This window comes from Falco punctatus (genome assembly GCF_963210335.1).
Source record: "Falco punctatus genome assembly, chromosome: 8".
NCBI classification, from domain to species: Eukaryota; Metazoa; Chordata; class Aves; order Falconiformes; family Falconidae; genus Falco; species Falco punctatus.
The window spans coordinates 9,677,150-9,698,764 of NC_137588.1; the positions used below are offsets into that span (position 1 = coordinate 9,677,150).

A 21,615-nucleotide genomic window follows, 5' to 3' on the forward strand; every position below is an offset into this window, starting at 1 on the left:
ATATTTGTGGCTTCACTGAAGCTGAACTAATAGGTTTAGAAGTATACCATTTTGTTAGTACTCTGCATATTCCTCCTCCCTTTCTCTATCAAAGTGGTTATCATATAGAAATTATTTTCTTTCTTTCAAGTAAACACCAGATCTAATCACCCACGTAGCTGATCAGAAAGTTTCCTCTTAATTTCTAAGTCAAAGCAATCACATCAAAATATTACTGAATTTGAATAACTGAATAATCTTTTGTCGTAAAGAGAAAGATTAAACTTGACACCTGTTTTTGTGAAACCGATAAAGATAATCACAATGCCTTTTCAACCAATGTGATTAAATCGGTTTAATGCTTGCAATATTAAATATGGCTGGTTTCAGGTCTAAAATTCAGATAACGATAGAATGTAGCACACAAGACAATCATTTAAGAATAATGATATAATTTCTGTGTAAGCAAAGCATTCAGTACATTTAAAAACTATTTACTTTATAGACAAGCATAAAATTTAAATGACAATTATGAAGGTAAGATAGCTAAGTCATGATTTAAATAACACAATACAAAGACTAGCTATCTCTTTATTCCCATTGGGACTTCAAATATATCCAAGGTCACACTGTGGGTATGAAGATTGAGGTCTTTTTGAAAGAGGCTTTAAAGAATTTCATATCTGTGATGGAGGGTCAAAAAATTAAGTAGTAAACATGGCAGTTCAGCTGAAAAATAATAATAGAAAAAAAAAAGAAAACACAAAAAAGAGAAAATGGCCAAGGTAAAGATTAGACAAAAGAAACCACAGAAGCCTGTAAGAACTCCCTAAGAAATTCTGCATTTGAATTAAATTGTTTGATTTGACCAAAATGGAATCTGCTATTAAAACTGTTTCAGAATAAAAACTAGAGCACAGACATACCAATACTTTGGCATCCCTTCTCGCTTTCTCAGGGAAGTTTCTTTGAAAAATTGTGGCTAAGGATTCAATTTAATTTGATAGAATGTGTGTGTGCGTGTGTGTAACACTGGCTGGATCCTCAACATCTAAGAAGAAAAAAAACCCCTTGGTAATTATACACATGCTAAATAGAAAAGTACAGAAATATCATCCCATATATTACATAATTAAAAATAACAAGTAAAATCGAGGGGTATTGCTTTGTGAGGAAAATACTAGCCTTCCTCAAACATATAGCTGTAATATTTAACAACGTATTTAAGTAGAAAGTTACACAAACGAGGGTTTTGTGTTATCACCACTTCCATTTTTCAAGCTACTGACATTTTTGGCCAGTGACCCATGGTTGAGTCCTTCCCTCTGGCCCCTTGTCTCCTCCTCAGGAGCAAACCAGCCATGGGGGTTCACTGACTGCTGGAGCAGCAACAGCTCCAAGTGGAGCGAGCCAGAGGAGAGCGCTGCTTCTGGTGTTACACGTGGCGACGAGGCTGGTGGGGACGGAGCATCCTCCAGCAAGTGCAGAGAGCTGGTCAGGGGTTGATGTCACTGATGTTTCTCTGGGTATTTCTCTAGGTGTTTCTTAAGTCTGAGTAACATCCCTTTGAAGCAGATTGCCTCCGACTCTTCTTTGCCCTTTTATATCCACTTTAACTGTCCTTCCCAGCACAGTCTGCTTTCACTGAAAGCAAACTGCCAGATAGTCTTAAGTCTGAGGAACTCAGAAAAAAACATGTTATTTGGTAGCTTGCTTGGAAGCTGGCATATGTGCATATAAATGCCCTGTGAAATGCAATTTACGCTTCAGAAGCCACATTCCTTTCCCCCTCCACCAAGACAAAGAGAAATGAAGTTTCTCACTATGTACCTACAGAAAAAGAAAACTAACGTACAGGAGACAGGAAACATGCAAATAAATGAAGAAACCAACCACACTTTCCACCATGTTTACAACTGCAACTCCTTACAACACACAAGAAAAAAAAAAAAAAGAAAAAAAAAGAAAAAAATAGAAAAAAACCCAATTGGTGTAAGCATCCTGTCATAAATTTCTAAAATGCTAGACACTTCATTTCAGTTACAGCAATGCCTTGAAGGCTACAGCAAAGCACTTAACATACCACAACAGACTCCAGGCACCTTTTGAACAGCTCCCACTGTACAAGAGCTTTTTAAAAATCTGAGCCATGCTTGCTAACCAATAGAAAATATCTAATAAGGCAATCAACAAAACGGCTGTGATGTAAAATCTTTGGTCTTCAAAATAATGTGTCATGGTTTACCTTAAATACTGGAAAGGTTTCCTACTATGTATTAGTTTTACACAAAAGCCTCAATAGGTTTTCAATCACTGGTTTTGAAATTCAATGTGTGTAAAGCCACCTATGAAACTAACTACAGAGCAGTTTCATCAAAGGGCAGCATTTTATTACAATACATTTTCTTCCTGTAATTAGTTTAAATACACATCTGAATTGCTCAATAGGAGGACTGCTTCTTCTGTCAGCCAGTTTCCTCCCTTTCCACTCTCCAACTGTCATCAGCATTTCTCCCTCCTGCTGTTTGCCGAGTTATTGTAATGGAGATATTATTAGTGAATCACTCTAACTTTGAGTGGTCAATATTTCCACCAACCAAGAAATAGAAGCCAAAGGTATTTTTCCATTAAAGCATGGTCATTCTGGATGAAAAGTGAAGCCTATTCAGTAACCACTATGGAACCGCACACCGTTTGCTTTTTAAAATCAATATAATGAAAGACTCTTAAGGTTTCCGATATAAAAGAAAGAAGTTGCATTTTGTCCTGCAAAGTATTTCTACTTTAGAGCAGATTTTCAGGACAGTTCTGGTAACTGAAAGATTTATTTTAAAATAGGAAAAGTGATGCAAAGTCCAAATTTCTACACTTACAGCAGCTGTGGCATCAACTTCAAAATGCATGCAATAGTTTCTGGGTTTTTTCTTCCTATTGACATGGAAAAGTACTTCTTTAAAGCAGAGGTAACATCCCTGCAGAACACTAATGGTCTAATCATTAATATTTCTATAGTCAAGCATTCCAGATGGCCTGTGGTCTGCCAATACAACTGTTTCAAAGACAGAAGATCAGAAGGATTGGGGTAAAGGAGATACCTGATGATTTGCAACAAAGAAAATCTCCAGAAGTTTGGACATCTGCTGTGTACCCTGGCCTGTGTAAGAAAATGCTCCTCAGCATGACAGGAGTCACAGAAAAAAGACAACTTCTGAACAACAAAACAGGATCTAAACATGTAGCAAAGTTATTTTCCAAAAGCACACTGCAGAACTATGCCTTTAAAGAAAAATAAAATGAGGTACAAACATTCCTTTTTCTTAAAACAGATACTCACTAAGGGTTAACCCAGACCTCTGAAATTATATAAAATGTATTATATATCTATACATCCCAAAAGCCCACAAAGAATAACCAACAGTTACACGTGCCAGAAGAGATTAGTACGGGTAGAAACATTTGGCTTGTGGGAGTGGGTGGAAGGGGAAAAATTTTAATCAAATCCATTACCTGGTTATTGATTTCTTTTTGCCAGGCTGATCCTGTAGAATACTTATAAAGCCTTTGACATTGAGATGTTTGGCCAAAGATATTGGATTAGACTAAGCAAAAGCTGAGTTTCTCATGTAATCTCTCATATTTCATTTATATGTGATTTATTCCTTTGTCCAGCAGAGGCTTTTTATTGATAAAAATAATGAGATTGAGAATCCCAAAGGAAATCTAATGCCCACCCACTCAAACTTGCTTGTGAAGTAAGAATAGTAGGCTTTGGAGGCCTGAGAGAGAATGATGTTATGTGAAGACTGTTTCCTTGTATAAAAAGTATGAAGCTTGCCAAAGATTTTGAAATAAACTAAGCTACTTTTGAAATTAAAATTTTGCTATACTTGAAAATACCAAGTACACGGTTAATACTGTACACTGGGGAACTGACTGAAAGACTTCTGAAATAGTTTTTTCTTTGTAGAATAAATGAATGCAACCTTTTTTCTTTCAACTTCCTGTATTAGCTCAGTTTGATAAAACATCTTAACAAATGTCTAATCTGCTAAATATGATGTGTTACATAAAGCCAGCTAGATGAGTGAAAATTAATCATGCCACCCAAAAGAAGTTTCTAACCATTGTCAAATTTAATAGGTAATCCGGTAACTAAAGGCTTTGTTGAACTATATAAGAATTCAAGATTCTTTAAGAAATTAAATCATTATGCCTTTTCAATACAAATGCTGTTCAAAAGTCCTAAGTCAAATGTAGCAGACTATCTTGCATTTATTTAATAGCTATCAAAATTTATAAAAGGATAAATAAAAACCATCTGTTTCTGCAGTGAACCCTGAATTAGGTTTTAAAGTCTCTATTTCAAGGCACAAGTCAGAATATTTTTTTTCCACTGATAGCCAACAAAGTCCTTTGTGATTAACATGAGTCTTACAACTCTTTCTTATGTTAATGCTTAAAGTGGAGTTTGTGGCTTTTAAGTCTCAGTCTTCTTTAAGGTACAATGCGGAACTCAGCATTTATGACTCAAAAACTAGCAGAAAAAGTCTTCTGAAGCTGACTATTTACGGACCTTTTATTAACAGTAATCTCAAAGATCCTTTCACTGAGAGGACCACAAGTCTTGTTGGCTCAGTGGCCAGACAGAAGGTGTGAATGCTGATATTTTTCTTCCTCCTGCTCACTGGCTCTCAGATGTACACAGCATTGCCTGACCAGTCACATCCTTTATTTGAACACAGCATTTCTCTTATCGATGACCCCTGTGAAACCTCCTGGGGCAGTGAGGTTCCTTCCCTCCCCCTCCATGTGTATCTACAAGCCATGGGCCATAAGTATTGTTACTTACAAAAGCTCGTTTTGTCTTGCTTCAGCTTCTTACTCTCAGGCTGGAAGATGCAATTAATGATACTCCATAATTTAAAGAGTGATTGATCACAAAACCTTTTCAGCTTTTTTCCAAGGTTTCTCTGTACAGAAACCTCTGCTGTCCACAGTAAGCCCAGGAGTTCCCTGAATGGGCAGAACGCATCTCTGGGATGTGTTGCACTTGCTGCACGTCTGCAGACCACCTGGGCAGCAGATGCTCAGTACTCCTGACTTGCCTAAAAGCAGGGGACAAACTGGAAGTGTACTGCAGAGCAATACAATGCCTACACAGTGAGTTACCTGTGAGACCCAGGGCCTGTGTAGACAAGTTTGAGATTGGGCAGTAATCCTGTGAAAACACAGGCAGCTCCACCACCACCAGAAAAAACAATCTGAAGCACAAAAAACGGGAGGGTGTCTGAAGACACCACAGCTGAAACTTTTTCATAGTGGAATTTGAAAGAGTCCCTGATGGAGTCAAGTTGTTGGCCTGTTTCTTGCTCAACATCTCAAAGAGCTTCCTTTGGTCCTCAGTGGGTTCCCATGTATGATGTTAGCTTAGCGTGACTGGTGACCCAACCTGGGCAGATGCTCTAAGGGATGGGTGGTAACAAACCCCAATGCTTTAAAATAACTGACTCCAAACCTTTATTCCTGTTGGCAGGCTTTTGAAGAGCCCTCAATGTGTGTGTGAAGGTCTCCAATTAGAAAGAGCCTCCAGAAGCATAGTGAAACCACACAACGTAATGTTAAATTACAACTTGCATACAGACAAATGCTGCTGTATTCAACTGAAACTAACAAACGTTACCTTGTAGCAACTTTGTGCAGATCCTGGAATCATAACTAATGCGGTAACTGTTTGATCTGGATGTCTCCCTAAATTCAGCAGATAACTATAGCATCAAAACTTGAAAGTCAGTACATTAAACAAAACGTTGTAATTGATAATTCCTGTTTCTTCTCATAGAAATAAAAACTAATCTAAGAATAGCATTAGGAATTACTAAAGCATGAGGAGGAATATACTTGATGTCAGCAGAATTTTTGTAAATTATCCTTTTATCGTGACTACAGAACCTGGTCACTCAATACGTCATCAAATGCTTTACAGTTGCTGAGGCTTCATGTGCCACGTACAGCTTTATTTATTTAAAAAATATTATTTGCAATATGTAACCAAAAAGAAAGCAGCCATTTATTTTTAGCATCAGATTGTATGACTCTCTTCATACCCTTTAGATGTTTCTCACCACACATTGATGTACGAGGGTATTATAATTGGCAAGAAAGTTGGTGTGGATCGATACACCAGCATCCAGCAGTAATGCGACCCTCCTCAGCAGTTCAGTCTGTAGGAGGCCAAGAGCTGTAAAGGCAGGGGATGAAAAAGGGAGCATGCTCATTACTTGTAATTCACCTTGATGGTCAAAGAGCTACAGGGCTCTCAAACTACAGAAGTATGTCCACTGTGAAATTCTGAAATCGTACACGTAGCTGCCAAGCTGTCAAGTCTGATTTCTGCTCCTCAGCATTTCCCGCCTTCTCCAAGCTCAAGTCCTCTGAGATGCAGTGTGCAATGAACAGTGTCAGATTCCGTCTGTTACCTCTGATCATGATACCATCTTGAAATCCAGCCTACCTCTCCCTTTCTGTGAATGCCCTCCCTCCTGAATTTTACCCCTCTCTCCCATCACTCCTCAGAGGTTTCTCCACACCTTCCTCACATTCCTCAATTACTGTTCTGCTGGGCTTTGCAGTCTACCCTTTTTTCACATTGAAATCCATCTCTGGATAGTTTTTCACAAGCTCAAATGATGACACGATAAAAAAATTAAAATCATGTAAAAAAAAACAACAAATCAAGGACTTATCAGAGCAAGAATTCATTTCAGTTTCTCAGTTTATTCTGACTTCAATTCTGCTCAGGAATTTACTTTTTTAAACCTTAAAAGTTTTTGTACGATGGGGAAATCAATTTCACTCTGACAGAGTCTTACTTCCACAATTTCATGTTTATCAGTCACTGCTCTTTAAAACTTTGAGAAAATATCACTGTCCTGGCCCCTTTGTCTCACTCAGGACTGTCAGCAACGTTTTGGACTTAGACTCAAGAGGCCACCACAGTGCTCAGTCACCCACAGCACTGCAAATTTTAAGCCTGGAAGAGGTTCTGAGCATCCAATTTGATTTTCCAAATTCTATCCCATGCTCCCCATCATGAGCTTTAAGTTTTCACTAGAGACAGGGCACAGCTAAAGTCAAGAGCAGACTTCATAGCTTTTGGCTGTGTTGGTCAATGTAAGTTCAGCAGTGACTTTGTTCTGCTCAGCTTTATGCAGCTGGAAGAGACCTAGGTTTTATAGACAGGTGCTTAGAGCTTTCTGCAGACCAAATATTTATAAATGTTTCATTGTTGACCACCCATAACCCCCAGTTATTCAGGGAGCATTAAAATCACTGCCCCTCTATAGCCTTCTCAGAAGTCTTAGAGACAGAATTTCCCTAGAAGCTTCTTGTGTGAATTCAAGCCCATCTGGAGTTGCTATTCCCGCCCCAACCCATTCAACCCTTTCCTGAGTCCTCACAATGATCCTCAATATATTTTGCTAATTCCTTCCACATTCTGTTTCTACAAGGTTGTCTTTCTCATCTACCCATGCACAGATTTTCCTCAGGGTAACATCACCTTCAGCTTCCCGAGATACAATCTAGAGCTTTCAGAACATGGATTGTTCTTTTAGCCCAACACCTCATCTTTCTCTTGCATCCCCTCACTGGCAGTTTTTTCTAGGATATCAGACATTAACTACCTCTATTTTCAAGATGTTTGATGCATGAATGTATTTATCCTATCTATTTTTTTCCCCTAATTACTAAGGAGACAGTACCCACACCTCTAGTTTTCCAATAACAGAACTTAAAGAAATTCCACACAGTTCCAGATAACTGCTGTGGTAATTTTTGGTGTAATAAACAAATTTATAACATTTTTTATTTCTTTTCTCAGTAACTATGAGAGTTGAAATAGCAACAGAAACAACACAAGCAATTCTGCTTCTGTCTCAAGCAAACAGGATATTACAAAGGAGCTGACAGGCAATTTTCAGTGCAAGTTTTAAATAGCTTTAAGAACCTACAGTTTGTACTTCTTTTCAATTTAGAAATTCGTTATATTCCACAGACTCAACGTTCACATGAAAAGGGCTACAGACATTTTACAAGAGTTGACTTGATTAATATTTATGAATATATTAAGGATATTACATATTAAACCAGTACACATGCGGGACAATAATACAATACTTTACTGTTCACCAGGATTTTATTGGACATTAGCAAACACCTCTGCTATGCTGCAGAGCTTGATTCTTTAGCCACCCAAGAAGATTAGTAAAGAGAAATAAATCTACTGCATGCCATGAAATATCTTAGTGTAATTAGAGTATGGTTCTTAAAGGTGCAGCATTAACATCCTCAACTTATTCTGGAAACTAGCAGAAAACGTAGATTTTTGTCTGCTATTCCAAACATTCAGGCCACCTGTTATCCACAGGTACACTACACAGCTCTTTTCCAGCTGTCCAAATTTTTAACATGAAGCCTGTGTGGGTGACTGTGGCAGGATTCATTCTGACTCTCACACTCCTTTGAGCATATAAAAGGTAAGTTGGAAAATATTCATAAAATTTTCAACAGTGACAGGAATTTGTAACAGCTAATTAATCTGCAAAGTACTATGCAATCAGACCAGAGTAAAAATAGTGTTTGTTTTTGAAGTTTGACCAGTTGCCATCTGAGCTTCAAAAAGGAAGTACTGTTCTCCTCCTTCCTTCTAGCTGCTGCACTCTGTAGATGATGGGACCTGTTTGAAGTTTTACTTTTATTTAAAAAGCTTAAGGCAAAATTCTACTCTCAGATCTGCAGAGAGCATCACAACAGAGATGTTCTGCTTTCCTCACAGGCACAGAGCTAGTGTGCTCCCCTTCATCTATTCTCCTGGGAGCCACTGCCATGCAGGGACAACACGTGGGGGCTAAGACCCTTTGTAGAGACCAAAGAGCACTGGGTGCATTGCAGAAAACGATACACCACTGGGCTCTGGAGCTTCAGCAAACCACACACTCTCATCTCACTCTACTTTGCTCAAGCATGAAGGAGATGTGTTTTTAAGCAAAAATAATTGTGGAATGAAGCACATAGTGAGATTCCTCCATTCCCTCCATCCAACAACTCTTCAAGAACTCAGCTGCCTTTGCCCCCAAGACTCAATGGCATTATGATACTTAAGAATATTGTTGTACCTCAGTACTGGGAAAGATGCAAACGACAATCCTCATCACGATTATGTGTTAATCAGCAGGTAAGGTCCAGAGACTAAAATATACCTTTACCCTTTTATTGTATACAGGCAAGCTCCTACTACCAACCCACATTCCCTCATTGCTTTTGGACAAGCTGGGGATACATAAACCCAACGGCACCTTTAACTTGAAAATTACAGATCTTCACAGCTACCAACAAGACTTGCAACTTTACCACTATTTACACAGTGGTAGCACAAGGACAACCATGAGAAAGACTCTTGTTCACGCAATAGCACACTGTGAGCATGTAAAAATGGATTTCTAGGATTTTAAGTCATTCGTATGTACAGAAGCATCAGTTAAATTCACATCTAGCTCTAGATTTGTTTCTCCTTAAATTATTAGTACACTCAGTGTCAGTGTGTGTATTATTCTGCTGCTGTCCAAAGATGATTTGAAAGTGTACTTGTGTCTGTGATTGTGCATGCACACACATCCTGTGACTACACATAGAATATTTCTCAGACTAGCGCTGGAAACTGTTTTAAACACGATTTTACAGATGGAGAGAAGAAATACAGAGGAGAAATGATCCAATAGAGGACAAAAAGGAAAGAATGTAGAAGTGTGGGAGGTCTACCCAGGTTTCTGGATCACAATTTAATATCCCAGTGTCACCAAAATATTTTTCTTTTAAAATTTTGGTTGAATATCAGTCTAAAATTTCAAAACAGGAATAAAACTAGACGCCACCTATGTTTGATTCCAGAAAAAAAATCTAGGAGAACTTTCCAGTTTTATTTAACTGTTTTTACTTCCATAACGCCTGATATATACAAGTCTGCTACTTAAAGGGAAAAAAAAAAAAAAAGGAAGAAAGAAAAAAAAAAGTATGATTAATTGTATTCTGTCACATTATATATATTTTATCCAGTAACGTAAGACAATATTTTAACAGCACTGCTTTTGAATCACTCCAGAGCATTCAGCAGGAGTCAATTTATACTGCAAGAGAATAATGATGTACCTCAACGCATTTTAATTTCAATAATTGAATGAGGAATAGGAAAGCCTATTGAAAGGACTGTATTCTGGTCAAAGACTAATGAGAAAATAGTTTTGAGTCTCTGAGTCAGCGGGTGTCATGGTAACAATGCATTATCGAAATCTGATTAGCATGCCCAGCAGCTTTATAAATGATAACATGCCCTTCTAATTGTATTTCCTTTTCTTTCCCTGTGATGAGTTTTATATTCATAACAAATAAGGGGTTTCAGCATTCTGTTTATCTGCAAGTTAGACTTAGGATGTCCAGCACGCTCACAAACTGTGCAACCTGTCATTCAGTGATAGAAAATTTTCCCACCATCTTAAAATAAGAAACTGAGTCTTCCACTTCTCTCCTCCTGTATTATATCTAATTATTTAAGTCAAATAATTTTATCTTCTTTCAAATATATAAGATTATTTCTAAGGGTATACACACAAAAAAGAGAATATTGTGAAACACAAACATCTTAAGAAAAAGCCTATGTTTCATAGGAGAAAGAGATGCCAGAAAAGAGCAAGTGAATGTTTGATACATCCCAGAAAGCATGAATTCATGTTCTTGAGGTTTCAAAAGGAGGGAGGGGATTTTCTTGTGTTTAGAGGATTATGTGTGCTTTTGCTAACTCATTACAATATCAGAAATCAGGAGGAACGATGAAATTAAATAGGATACTTTACCTTCTCTTGAAGGAAAGAGCTAATATTATTTCATAAAATAACCACAATGAAAATACAAGGTTGGAGGTTTAATAATGCTTTTTTTTTATAAGTGAACCTCAGGTGAGTAGCCTGGCAGACCTTTATTATATTAACAGTAGAGAACTCTATTACGACTGCAGCCCCACAAATCTGAAGCAAAATCTTTTTAACACATAGAGGCTCAGTCTTAACAAATGATGGGGGTTTTGTTGTTTGTTTGTTGGGGTTTTTTTGAGAGTAAAATAGCATTCTAGTTTTTAACAGAATGACCAACAAGTCTACTTCATCTTTGACCTATTTCCATGAGCCTTGTAACACAAATATTTATTTCTTATTTCCAGTCTTCACTTTCATTTATTAATTCAGTTTCAATTCTGTATAAAGAGAAAGAAGGAAAGCTCATATTCTTGTTCCCTAGGTAAACTGAAATACTCTTAGTCATATGACAAATAATACCTAATACAAGAAATAAATTTTCTGTATTATTAATAATAGAACTGTGTTTGTTATAGCGCACAAACATGGAGAAAATAAATACAGTGGGACCTAAAAAAAGCTTATCACTCCTTGTTACGTGCACTGGCACGTGGACAAAGTTTAAGATGTACAAAATACTAAAAGCAATCAATCTTAAGTCAACACAATGAAAGCCAGAGGAACATTTATCTACATGTTTGGAAATTCAGCAGAGAGTGCAGGGTTACACTGAGAATAGAAAGTCATCAAAGCAGGCCAGCGAACAAAGAAAGAGCAAACAAGTACTGCCCAGAAGGGATTAGTGCTAGTTCAGGGGACTGTTTGCACTAACCTTGGATGGAAGCAGCAGCCTGAAAGCCAATCAGTGTGACCTTCACCTGTCATGATGATGTTCCCATCAGGTAAAGCCCACATTTTCCAGAGGTGGTCATCACTGCCAGTGACTACAATGTCTTTTCGGGGATGTGAAACCAAGCTACAACAGAAAAGAAAGGCAGATTATATTTTGTATCAATTCCATTTTATGTGAAACACACAGCAGTGAGAATCATTTAACTCAGGGCAAGAGCTACAGAGGACTCTGATTCTGGATGGACTGAATAAGTAGTGATGCTTTCTATGCTCATAAGAATTTAAAATACATGCTATGTAGATGAGTTTCTGCTGCTACTGAAGAAAACAACAAAACACGACTGACTTCTGTGAAGTCAGAATTGTTTTCACGCTCTCTTGAAGTTCCAGTTGATTAAAACACTCAAGTATATTTTTGAATACTTTGTTAGATTATGTTCTTACAAATACGCAGGAGGGTAACATATGAGCCAGCCATACCAATGTGAATCACTTCTTCTCACACCCAAAATAACTTCAAAGGCATTGGCTTGTCAGCCTGCTGCCAATGGTCAAAGGGGAAAAGGACGAAAGGACACTGCCTGTTTTTTGGTTCAGGGTTGTTTGTTTGTTTGTTTGGGTTTTTTTCATTGTGCCCACAGGTCTAACCTCTTACCAGTGAGAAATAACTCAAATGATTATTACAGTCCAGGAGCTACAGTCTTTGCCATCACTTTAGCACGTATTCACTATGACTAGGTCATAAAATCCATTTCGATTCTATACTCAAAATGTGTTACATGTTTTCATTTTTTATTATGTAGCACACTGGGATGTAATGGAAATCATACACTTATCACACCCCTATACTGAAAACTTGGTTTATTTTTGATTCGGCAACTGCAGTGCAGCTTAAAATGGATCCAGGGAAGAAAATAAATCTGTTGGAAAGATAACGAGTAGTCTATTTCATATGGATTTGGTTATTTGATTTAAATTATTACAATGCTTTATTATTTGTTGAACATCAAAAGGTATCTAGGCATTGACTTAAATCCCAGGAATAGATTATTTAAATAGATTACATCCGGAGTTCAGAATAAAAATGCAACAATGGGGAGAGGAATCATGAACTGTGTGTGCACCTATTTCAGTTGTGCATCAGAGCTGACAGTTTGCAGACAAAAATGCTTACTAAAATAGCATGAGAGTAGAAAGAGACAATGCTAAGCAGCCAAATGGGAAGAAAAGAGAGGTCTTAAAAAGCACACTATTATTAAAATCTCTTTTTTAATAGTACCTTTCTCCTGCACTCAAATTATTTCATAAAATTCCAGAACCACAGCTTCTACTATATTGTGAAAAATAATACCCTCTATCAAATTAATGCTAAAAACATATTTATGTCAACTACTTTTTCATCAGAAACTATATCTATTCTTGCAGTTTAAGGTACAGTCTAGGAAGATTCCTACAGATTCATCTGCTCAACCAAGGAGCCTGAGTTTTACTCATTCTCTAGTTTCTTAAAGAGAAAAAAACCCCACATTTTCTATCTTTCCCTAAAGAGAAACTTCCATTGCTTTTATAGGGAGAAAAGAGAAGGTGGGAATGATGCTATTTAAATTCTCCAGAGATGCACAGAGAGCAATTGTATCACTTAGATTGGCCACAACAGATATCTAGAAGAACATGAGGGAACAGAGATAAAAAGAGAGAATTAAAGGCTGAAAGAAGGCACACCAGTGGCCTGCAAATTACAGGATGAGAACGGCTGTCCCAGAATCCCTCTACTATCAGAGGCCTCTGACACACCAAAAATCCCATTGCTGCTGTCTGCAGCACACAGCATCTTTATTCTGGGGACTGCTAAAAAGGAGACCAGACTCACAGATGGGTGAGTGGGCTAGTCACTATAAAGATAAATCCATCACAGGTGCTACACACATGCTTCTCTCAGCCTCTAAAACAGAAGAACATCCTCACTGGCACACACCTAGCTGTGCACTGCACAGAAGCGAGACCAGTGCAGGGGTATCTTTTACTTGCTAGTAACAAGGTCCTCAAGGTCCTAAGCACCTCTGGATGTAGCAAGGGAATGACAAGGGAAAGAGAAAGAGCCATGGATTCAGGAAGACTAGAGCTGGAGAAGAGGATGCCTGCTGCACAACCGCTAACAGCACATGCCACTGGAGGAAGCTTAACCACTGATTCAGGCCTGTCTGTGATGCAGTTAAAAGACTGGATTTTTCTGTTTTGGGAACAACTTGATTGTTGTGTTATTTGGACAAAACAAACAAGCAGTGTCATATGGATACAGCTTATATTTTTCTCTTAATCTATTTTCAGGTACTTCAGATATAACCACCAGTTTTTCCCTCCAGATGTTTATGCTATTAGTTGAGTGCATGCCTGTTGTGAAGACTTTACATCCGTTCTCTCTCTTACATGCCTCCCAAATATCTGCCTTCTCAGTTCGCAAGATGTCTTACACAGTCTAACTTAAATTGCCTTCAGTCCACCTTTCACTCAAAGTTAATCTACTGGCTTCCTCCAGATCCTGACTCTCTCTCAAACAGTCCTTACCCAGCTGGCTGGGCTGCAGCTGCCTGTGGATGTGAGCTGTGCTGTCACTCACCCTTGCCTCAGCTCTCAGGAACTTTTTTCCTGTCCTTAACCCTTCCAACACACTTTCAAGTCCAGCTTTTGAAATGCCCAAACTTCTTCAGTGACCAGACATTCCTAAAAAGCTTTGAGACAATCCATACAGTGAATTTCATATTGAACCAAGTATCTTGCTGCCAGTATGAAGGCTGAAAGTCTATTTTTCACAGGCTTTTCTCTTAATTGCAGAGCTCTTGTAAAATGCTGCTGCTGTCCGGTGTTTTTTTTTTATCTTCATGCCATTTTTACAGGCATACCATGAACACTATTTAATTAACAGCAAATTTGTGACATAACCACTGTTAGCTGCTTCTGAGAAAGGGAAGCCCATTCATCCAAAAGGCGGTCTATATGCATCATTAATTAGGCACCCTTGTCTTCATTTCTGGCAATCCAGCATTGTATGGATTTTTGCTTCATCTCTGTTCACAGGGTCTAATTATTTCCAGCACAGAAGACTTTGGGTAGATTGAAATGGAAATCAATAATGGTACATGTGTGATAGGAACATTAGTTTTCTCCTCCTCTTCCTTTGGGATAGAAGTGGGATCAGAGGAGACTTGGCTGAGAAAAAAAAAAAACCAACAAAACAACAACAACAAACCAAAAAACTCTCACAGATTTGCTCCTGTCAAGTATATAAATATCCATTTTTACGCAATCCATTCTGGCATAATAAGACATTCTCATCTCTTCAGCACTTGCCATGGCCCCCCGTAATTTTCTTTCAAAAGAATCATCAATTATTTTAATCTATTTTGACTGAACCACAAATAAAAATATGGTATCTTCAGATGCAAAATACTTTCAGTCTCAGCATGTACTACATTTGATCATTTCACACATATAAAAACAACCTTCAAGTTAAAAACTGTTAAATCATAAGCTGTCTGCATAGCCTTAACTGTGTGTTTGTTTTAATACAAACACTAACTACATTGCACTGAGGCAAGGGAGATTTCAGTTCGATGCGAAGGAAAACTTTCAGGCAATAACGTTTCTGAAACACTGGAACCAATAGACATCTGCATCATTAGCCTGTTCTTAAAGCTCTCAGCATACCTACCACACATTGTCGTGGTAGATTACTTCCATCACAGTAAGGAGAAAAGACTAGTTGGTGTCTTGAGGTTCCTTCAGGTCCTAAGGTAGCAATGTTCCTACTGAACCCTGGTTCATTCAATGCACAAAATAGACAGTGCTTATATGTGCAGAGCAATTATAAAACAATAAAAGCATCACCTCAAACCGCTGCTAAGGTGTAACAGCAGTTAAACCCAATCACACAGACAAAGGACAGTAAGGCATACAAAACCTCCAGTAATTTTTAAACAATTTTGGTGGCTAAAATATCTCACAAAATCACCACATATTCAGCCTTTTTTACTAGCTTCCTACAGATCTCAGGAGATTGCACGTATAGGAGGAGTCCAGAAATAAAAACCTTAATAGTCTCAAAATTAGGCACTCTGAGAATGAAGTATGAAGTATTAATGAACAACTAAAGTGACTTACCCAGCCTCACCCAATTGCTCTGTAGCAGAAATGAGAACAAAACCTGGTTTTCTATGGTTTCACATATAGGAGTTATACAGAAAAGTATGTTCTCAATACAGACAGCATTTAGCTGCCAAATTCTAATACAGCATTGTACTGAATATCACTTGTGATACGTAATTTTTAGAACGTCATGATCTGATCAAACTTATTCGCACTCCCAGATAATGGCAAAAGATATATTTAATGCCAGTAGTTGCTTTCAGACCAGAAAGCTCTTCTGCTACCTTTCTTGCTCCAAAATATAAGCAGCAGAGTTCCTCCAAGATCAGAAAACAAAAAAAAAACAAAAAAAAATTCTTGGTCACAGAAACATTTTAGCGAACATTTTCCAAGACAAAAATTCAGCCTTACTCACAATACCTAGCAGAGGGAGTTTTGGCCTGAGCAGTTACGTTCAGGTGACGTTATATCAGGAAAACACGCAGTTAACCCCTTTGTTTGCAGTCTCTTTTGGCATATCTCTTATTTTACTCCTTACCTATGTAATGGCAGTCTGGTGGGGATGAGAATGAGGAAAACCTGCAGCAAACAGAAGCGTTTTGTGCCGGCTGTGCACAGGGAAGTGCCGCAGCTGGGGCAGCCGCAGCGTCGGCTCCTGCGAGGTGAGGGGGGCTGTCCCGCGCCGGCACGGCTGGATCCGGCCGGATCCAGCTGCTTCCCACCTGCTCCGCGACAGGTCCACCATGGGATCTGGCGGAGCCCATCAGTGACGCTGGTGGCACCTCTAGGAAAACATATTACAGAAAGGGCAGAAAATGCTGGACAGAGAAAGGAGGGGGTAACAAAAAGAGTGAGAAACACTGAGGTCAGAGGAAACCTGCTCCAGCACCACGGAACCCCCGGCATCGCCTGCGGCTTGCCCAGGCTGCAGCAGAATTTCCTGACAGGAACTGTGGCTCACGGAGAGCCTACGGTGGCGCAGACTTTTCCTGAAGGACTGCAGCTGTGGGGAGAGCCCACACCAGGGCTGAGGAAAAGCGTGAGGAGGCAGGAGCAGCAGAGAGAAACGGCTGCATGCCGGCCATGCCCCGCTGCCCCTGTGGAAGGGCCGGGGGGTCTGCAGCAAAGGAGTGAAGCGGAGCGAGGGGCAGGGGGGACGGAAGGAAAGGTGCTGCTTTCATGTTTATCTTTGTTTCTCACTACCCAAATCTATTTTAACCAGCAATAACTGAAATTAATTTTCCCCAAGTCGAGTCTGTCTTGCCCACACGACAGTACTGGGCCTTTACCTTGAGCCACACACTTTCTTAGCTCATTTTCCCTCCTGCCCTGCTGAGGAGGGGGCGTGAGCGAGCAGCTGGGTGGGTGTTTGGCCCTCAGCCAAGATTAACCCGCCAATAAGTAAAAACCAAACATATCACAAAAGCCTAATCAATCATTTTGTCTGCCACAACTTATCCTGGCATGACTTCCTTGAACAACATCTCTCTAATATAGCTATTTCTACCACCTTTCCATCTTGGCTTGAGGTACCCAGTCTCACCTGCCAGCATACTTCAGCAATAATTATAACCCTGACATTTAATTCAAGGTTTTATTATGCAACAGTAGCACAACTGAAAAGCTTTGCATTCTTTTTTGAGGTCTTTAAAATTTATCTTTTCATGACAAAATGGAAGAAGGACAAACACTTTCAAAAGAGAAAATCAGAGCTAAAACAAACAAAAAAGGATAAAGCAAAAAAACCCCAAAACCACAAAAAGAACATAAGTAGGGGAAACTACTCAGAACACAAAGCTCATATCTTTTGTTTCATTTATGTAAATGCCCGCCTGGAAGTCAGTGATAGATCTCACTCAAAGCAATGTTTAAATATCTCTATCCTGTCTAGGGAAATTCCTGGCTGCTTCCCAAGCTCCTATGACTCAGGATTCAGGAGGGAGAAAATTTGCTAGGTTTTCAACATACCTAAAGTAAACCTTCTAGACTGTCCGGCAGATATTTGTACAGCTTAGAAAACAATTAGAAAATAGTCTTCCAGAAACTTCCATATCTGTAAAAGGTCAAAAGACTTCATAATTTACAGCGCTAGCTTATGCATTTATTCTATTCACCATGCACGCAAAATCCTCGATCTTAGAAGTATGGCAGTAGTAAACATATTTATTCTTGTGAAGAAGGGGAATCAATTCACACGCTTTCTACCTTGCCAAAACCAGATCTCAACAAAAAGCAACTTCAGAAAGTGAACACTCCACACAGCATAGAATGCCTCAACAAATAATTGTACTAAACACATCCTTATAACTCACAGATATACAGTTGTAGAGATGAAGTCCATTTTGTGATGCTCTGTCTTTGATCACTTTCTGTTTATCCACTCTGTGCGCAATTATCAAAACACATTAATTTGCATTAGCTGAGTGTTGTAACCTACCTACAATTTACTGTGTTAGATCTGATTATGTACATGCTGTGCCAATCTAAAATACTTTTCTTCCTTACAACAAAGTTTGGCCCTGCATCAAATCTTAGAAAAATTCAAAACTATCCTGTTAATCTGCCTGTGTTTTATTTAGGTCTCAGCTCTTTGAAGATGTATGCACATTCCTGAATTACACACTGTCAGGAGTCCTGATGATTTCACAGCATATTAACTCAAAAACATATATAATCCTTTTCAAGACAGAGTCTTTAATCAGATCAGAGAACAAGGATTTTCTAGAACCTATATAATAACATATAAATTGTTTATGTCATTATAGTCTCGTGTACTGCGAACCTCTGCAACCTAATATTAAGCCTTTTATATAGAATGCTTGTAAATAAGAACCGGCATGAATCTAAATTACTTCTTAGAGAATATTTACTTATTCCTTCCTTTTGCTTATAAGGTTCTTGAGAATTACTGCAAGCAAAAAAAAATAATTAAAAAAGATCAATTTGTCTACAATGTCAGCTGTTACGCATTACAGAAACAGCGCGTTTATAAGCTGCCTTAAACCAAAGCAGCAGGCAACTAATAGGTCTCCACCTTACTCCACAGAGAAAGCCACTGTTTATTTGCAGAATCTGTGGGGGTTTTGGTTGATTTTTTAATTTTTTTTTTTTTGGTTTTTATTTAAATGGTCATACAGTTTAGATGATGACAAAGCTGTGAATAGAACAATAGACAGATCAATAGTTGGAAGTATTTTTTTGGTAAGAATGAGGGTGCTTTTAAAAACCCCACAAACAACTAGGGAGTCACTGCCTGTGATTCCAGTAGCTCACAAGCTCTCATTTAATATGTATCTGAATCAAATTTTCAAGCTTAGTCAGCTTACTAGGTACCCAGCATACTTTAAGGAGAAGTAATTAAGCCCAAAAGAGAGAGAGTAAGAGTTGCCACAAACAAGTGGATGCCATTAGAATGTAAAAACATTGACATCCCTCCCTAACATTTTTCCCCTGGAGTGAAAGCTGTAGTTCTGGGTCTGAAATTATTTATACCATGATTCATACTGCGCACCATCATGTAACTAATCTTTTACTATCACTTCCTTTATGAAATATGCTACATCACTTTCTTTTAGGAAAAGGCAGTCCCATATGACTATTAAATTACAGCAATCAAAACAGTTTTAAAACAGAATTAGCTTAGATGTGCAGCACCTTGAAACCAGTTCTGAACAAGATCACAGCTCACAGGACAACTCTCTAGAGCAGCAGGGAAGAGGCTATAGATAACCAGAGCTAGACAATTTGCAAACCTTGGCAAAGGAACAGCCCATATATTTTCAAACTGCACCTGTGGTTGTGAACCACTTCACAGGCAGAGAAGCAAAGGGAAAGGCAATGTAGGCAAACTTGCATAATTTTTTTTTCTATTCAATACATCATCGTTGCCCATTTTTTGACCTGTGCATTAGGTACTTGTTGGGTACCGAGATAATAGCTTGTCCTCCTTTGTGAGAAAAGACAAAGTACTTTTCTAAAAGGCAATTTTAGCTTGACCAACTTGAAAAGATGCAGATTGCTTTCACAAAAGCTTCTACCTGTGGCCTGGTTTGAATTAGTTTTCATCATTACTGTTAGCAATTCCCAGTCTTCTGTTGCATGGCAGCTTTTTCACAGATGATTAGGAGCAGTGTTGCGGTATATAAGAGTTTGGAACAAAAACTACTTGAAACTCACCAGCTGGTAAATTCTGTTAAATTATCAAGGTTGATAAAAGAAAATATTTAAAAATATAATTTGCAATTAGAGCATCAAACTGTCAACTCACATTTCTAAATTAATAAGAAACCAAAGCATTAACATTTCAAGGTCAGTTTCCCTCCTGTGTTTCTTTCTCACACTTGAAGACAGGGAAGGGTATTACGCTCTGTGCTCTATTTCAGTACCCTAATGCTGAAGAATGCTTCCATCAACAGAATTAATGGAAACTCTTGTGGGAAAAAAGTTACATAAATTATAAATAGTTTCTTCACAGTTAGGACTAAGAGGCAAAGTTGATACCTATGAATCGTGTTCTTCCTCTGACGATCTTTGTAACCAGACATACGAGTGTCATGGTTTAACTCCAGCGAGCAACTAAGCCCCATGCTGCCACTTGCTCACTGGCCACCCAGGTGGGATGCGGAAGGGAATCAGAAGAGTAGAAGTGAAAAAACTTGTGGGTTGAAATAAAGTCAATTTAATAGGTAAAGCAAAAGCCACGCACAGAGGCAAAGCCAAAGGCGGCACTCACTCACCGCTTCCCATGGGCAGGCAGGTGCTCAGCCATCCCCAGGGCAGCTGGGCTCCATCACGTGTAACAGGTACTTGGGAAGACAAATGACATCACTCCAAATGCACACACACACCCTCCTTCTTCCCCCAGCTTTATATGCTGAGCATGACACCACATGGTACGGGATAGCCTTTTGGTCAGTCGGGGTCAGCTGCCCCTGCTCGCCGGTGGGCTGGGGTGAGGGGCAGAAAAGGCCTGGGCTCTGGGTAAGCACTGCTCAGCAGCAACAAAAACATCTCTGCGTTAACAACACTGTTACCAGCACAAATACAAAACATAGCCCACACTAGCTACCTATGAAGAAAGTGAACCCAGCTAAAACCAGCACAATGAAAGAAAAATGGATTTTAAGTTCAGAAAGGATCACAGTAATTCTCTCATCCTTGGAGTTGTAGGCTGCAGATCCCAGGGAGCCTGCAAAGCTCTGCTGAGTAGCTTGTCTGCCCCAAAGGCTGTGCAATTTTCGCCACTGAAGGTAATTCAACTTTTCCATGACATTTCAAGAGAAAAGTTTGTCAAGCTATTTGCTCTGCTCTCATCTCCTGCACAGAATTACAGAAACATATGCTGAAAGGCATCATCTAAGGAAGGATTGTGTAGACCCACCCAACATAGATTTGTATACCTTTTCCTTGAAAAGGAGGTTCCAGAACACCTCCAGCTGGCTTTTTCTGGGGTTCATACTTAAAAAAGCATTTTCTAAAATACAACCCTCATCACTCTGAATGCAAATTACAGAGATTTCCCTTAATTCTTCTCTCAGGAATATGAAGAACAATTTTTCTCTACCTTTTGTCTTAAAAGCTTTATAGATCAGATGGTTGTTACTAACATTGTCATAAATTAGGTAAACTCAATTCTCTAACTGATGCAGTTTCCTAAACTTTTCAAAAAGTCATGACGAGACATGGAAATATGTCAACTCAGATCTCACTAACCCTCATTTGGAATAATTACCCAACATTA

At 38.7% G+C, this 21,615-nt stretch overlaps 1 protein-coding gene across 1 annotated transcript in view; it reads right to left on the reverse strand.

Annotated features, from left to right (window-relative positions):
• SPAG16 (sperm associated antigen 16) overlaps positions 1 to 21,615 on the reverse strand; it is a 412,452-nt gene that overhangs the window by 195,590 nt on the left and 195,247 nt on the right. The window contains exon 11 of the mRNA XM_080399858.1: positions 11,713 to 11,856. Coding sequence (XP_080255984.1) covers positions 11,713 to 11,856 — 144 coding nt within the window. The remainder of the gene's footprint in view (positions 1 to 11,712; positions 11,857 to 21,615) is intronic.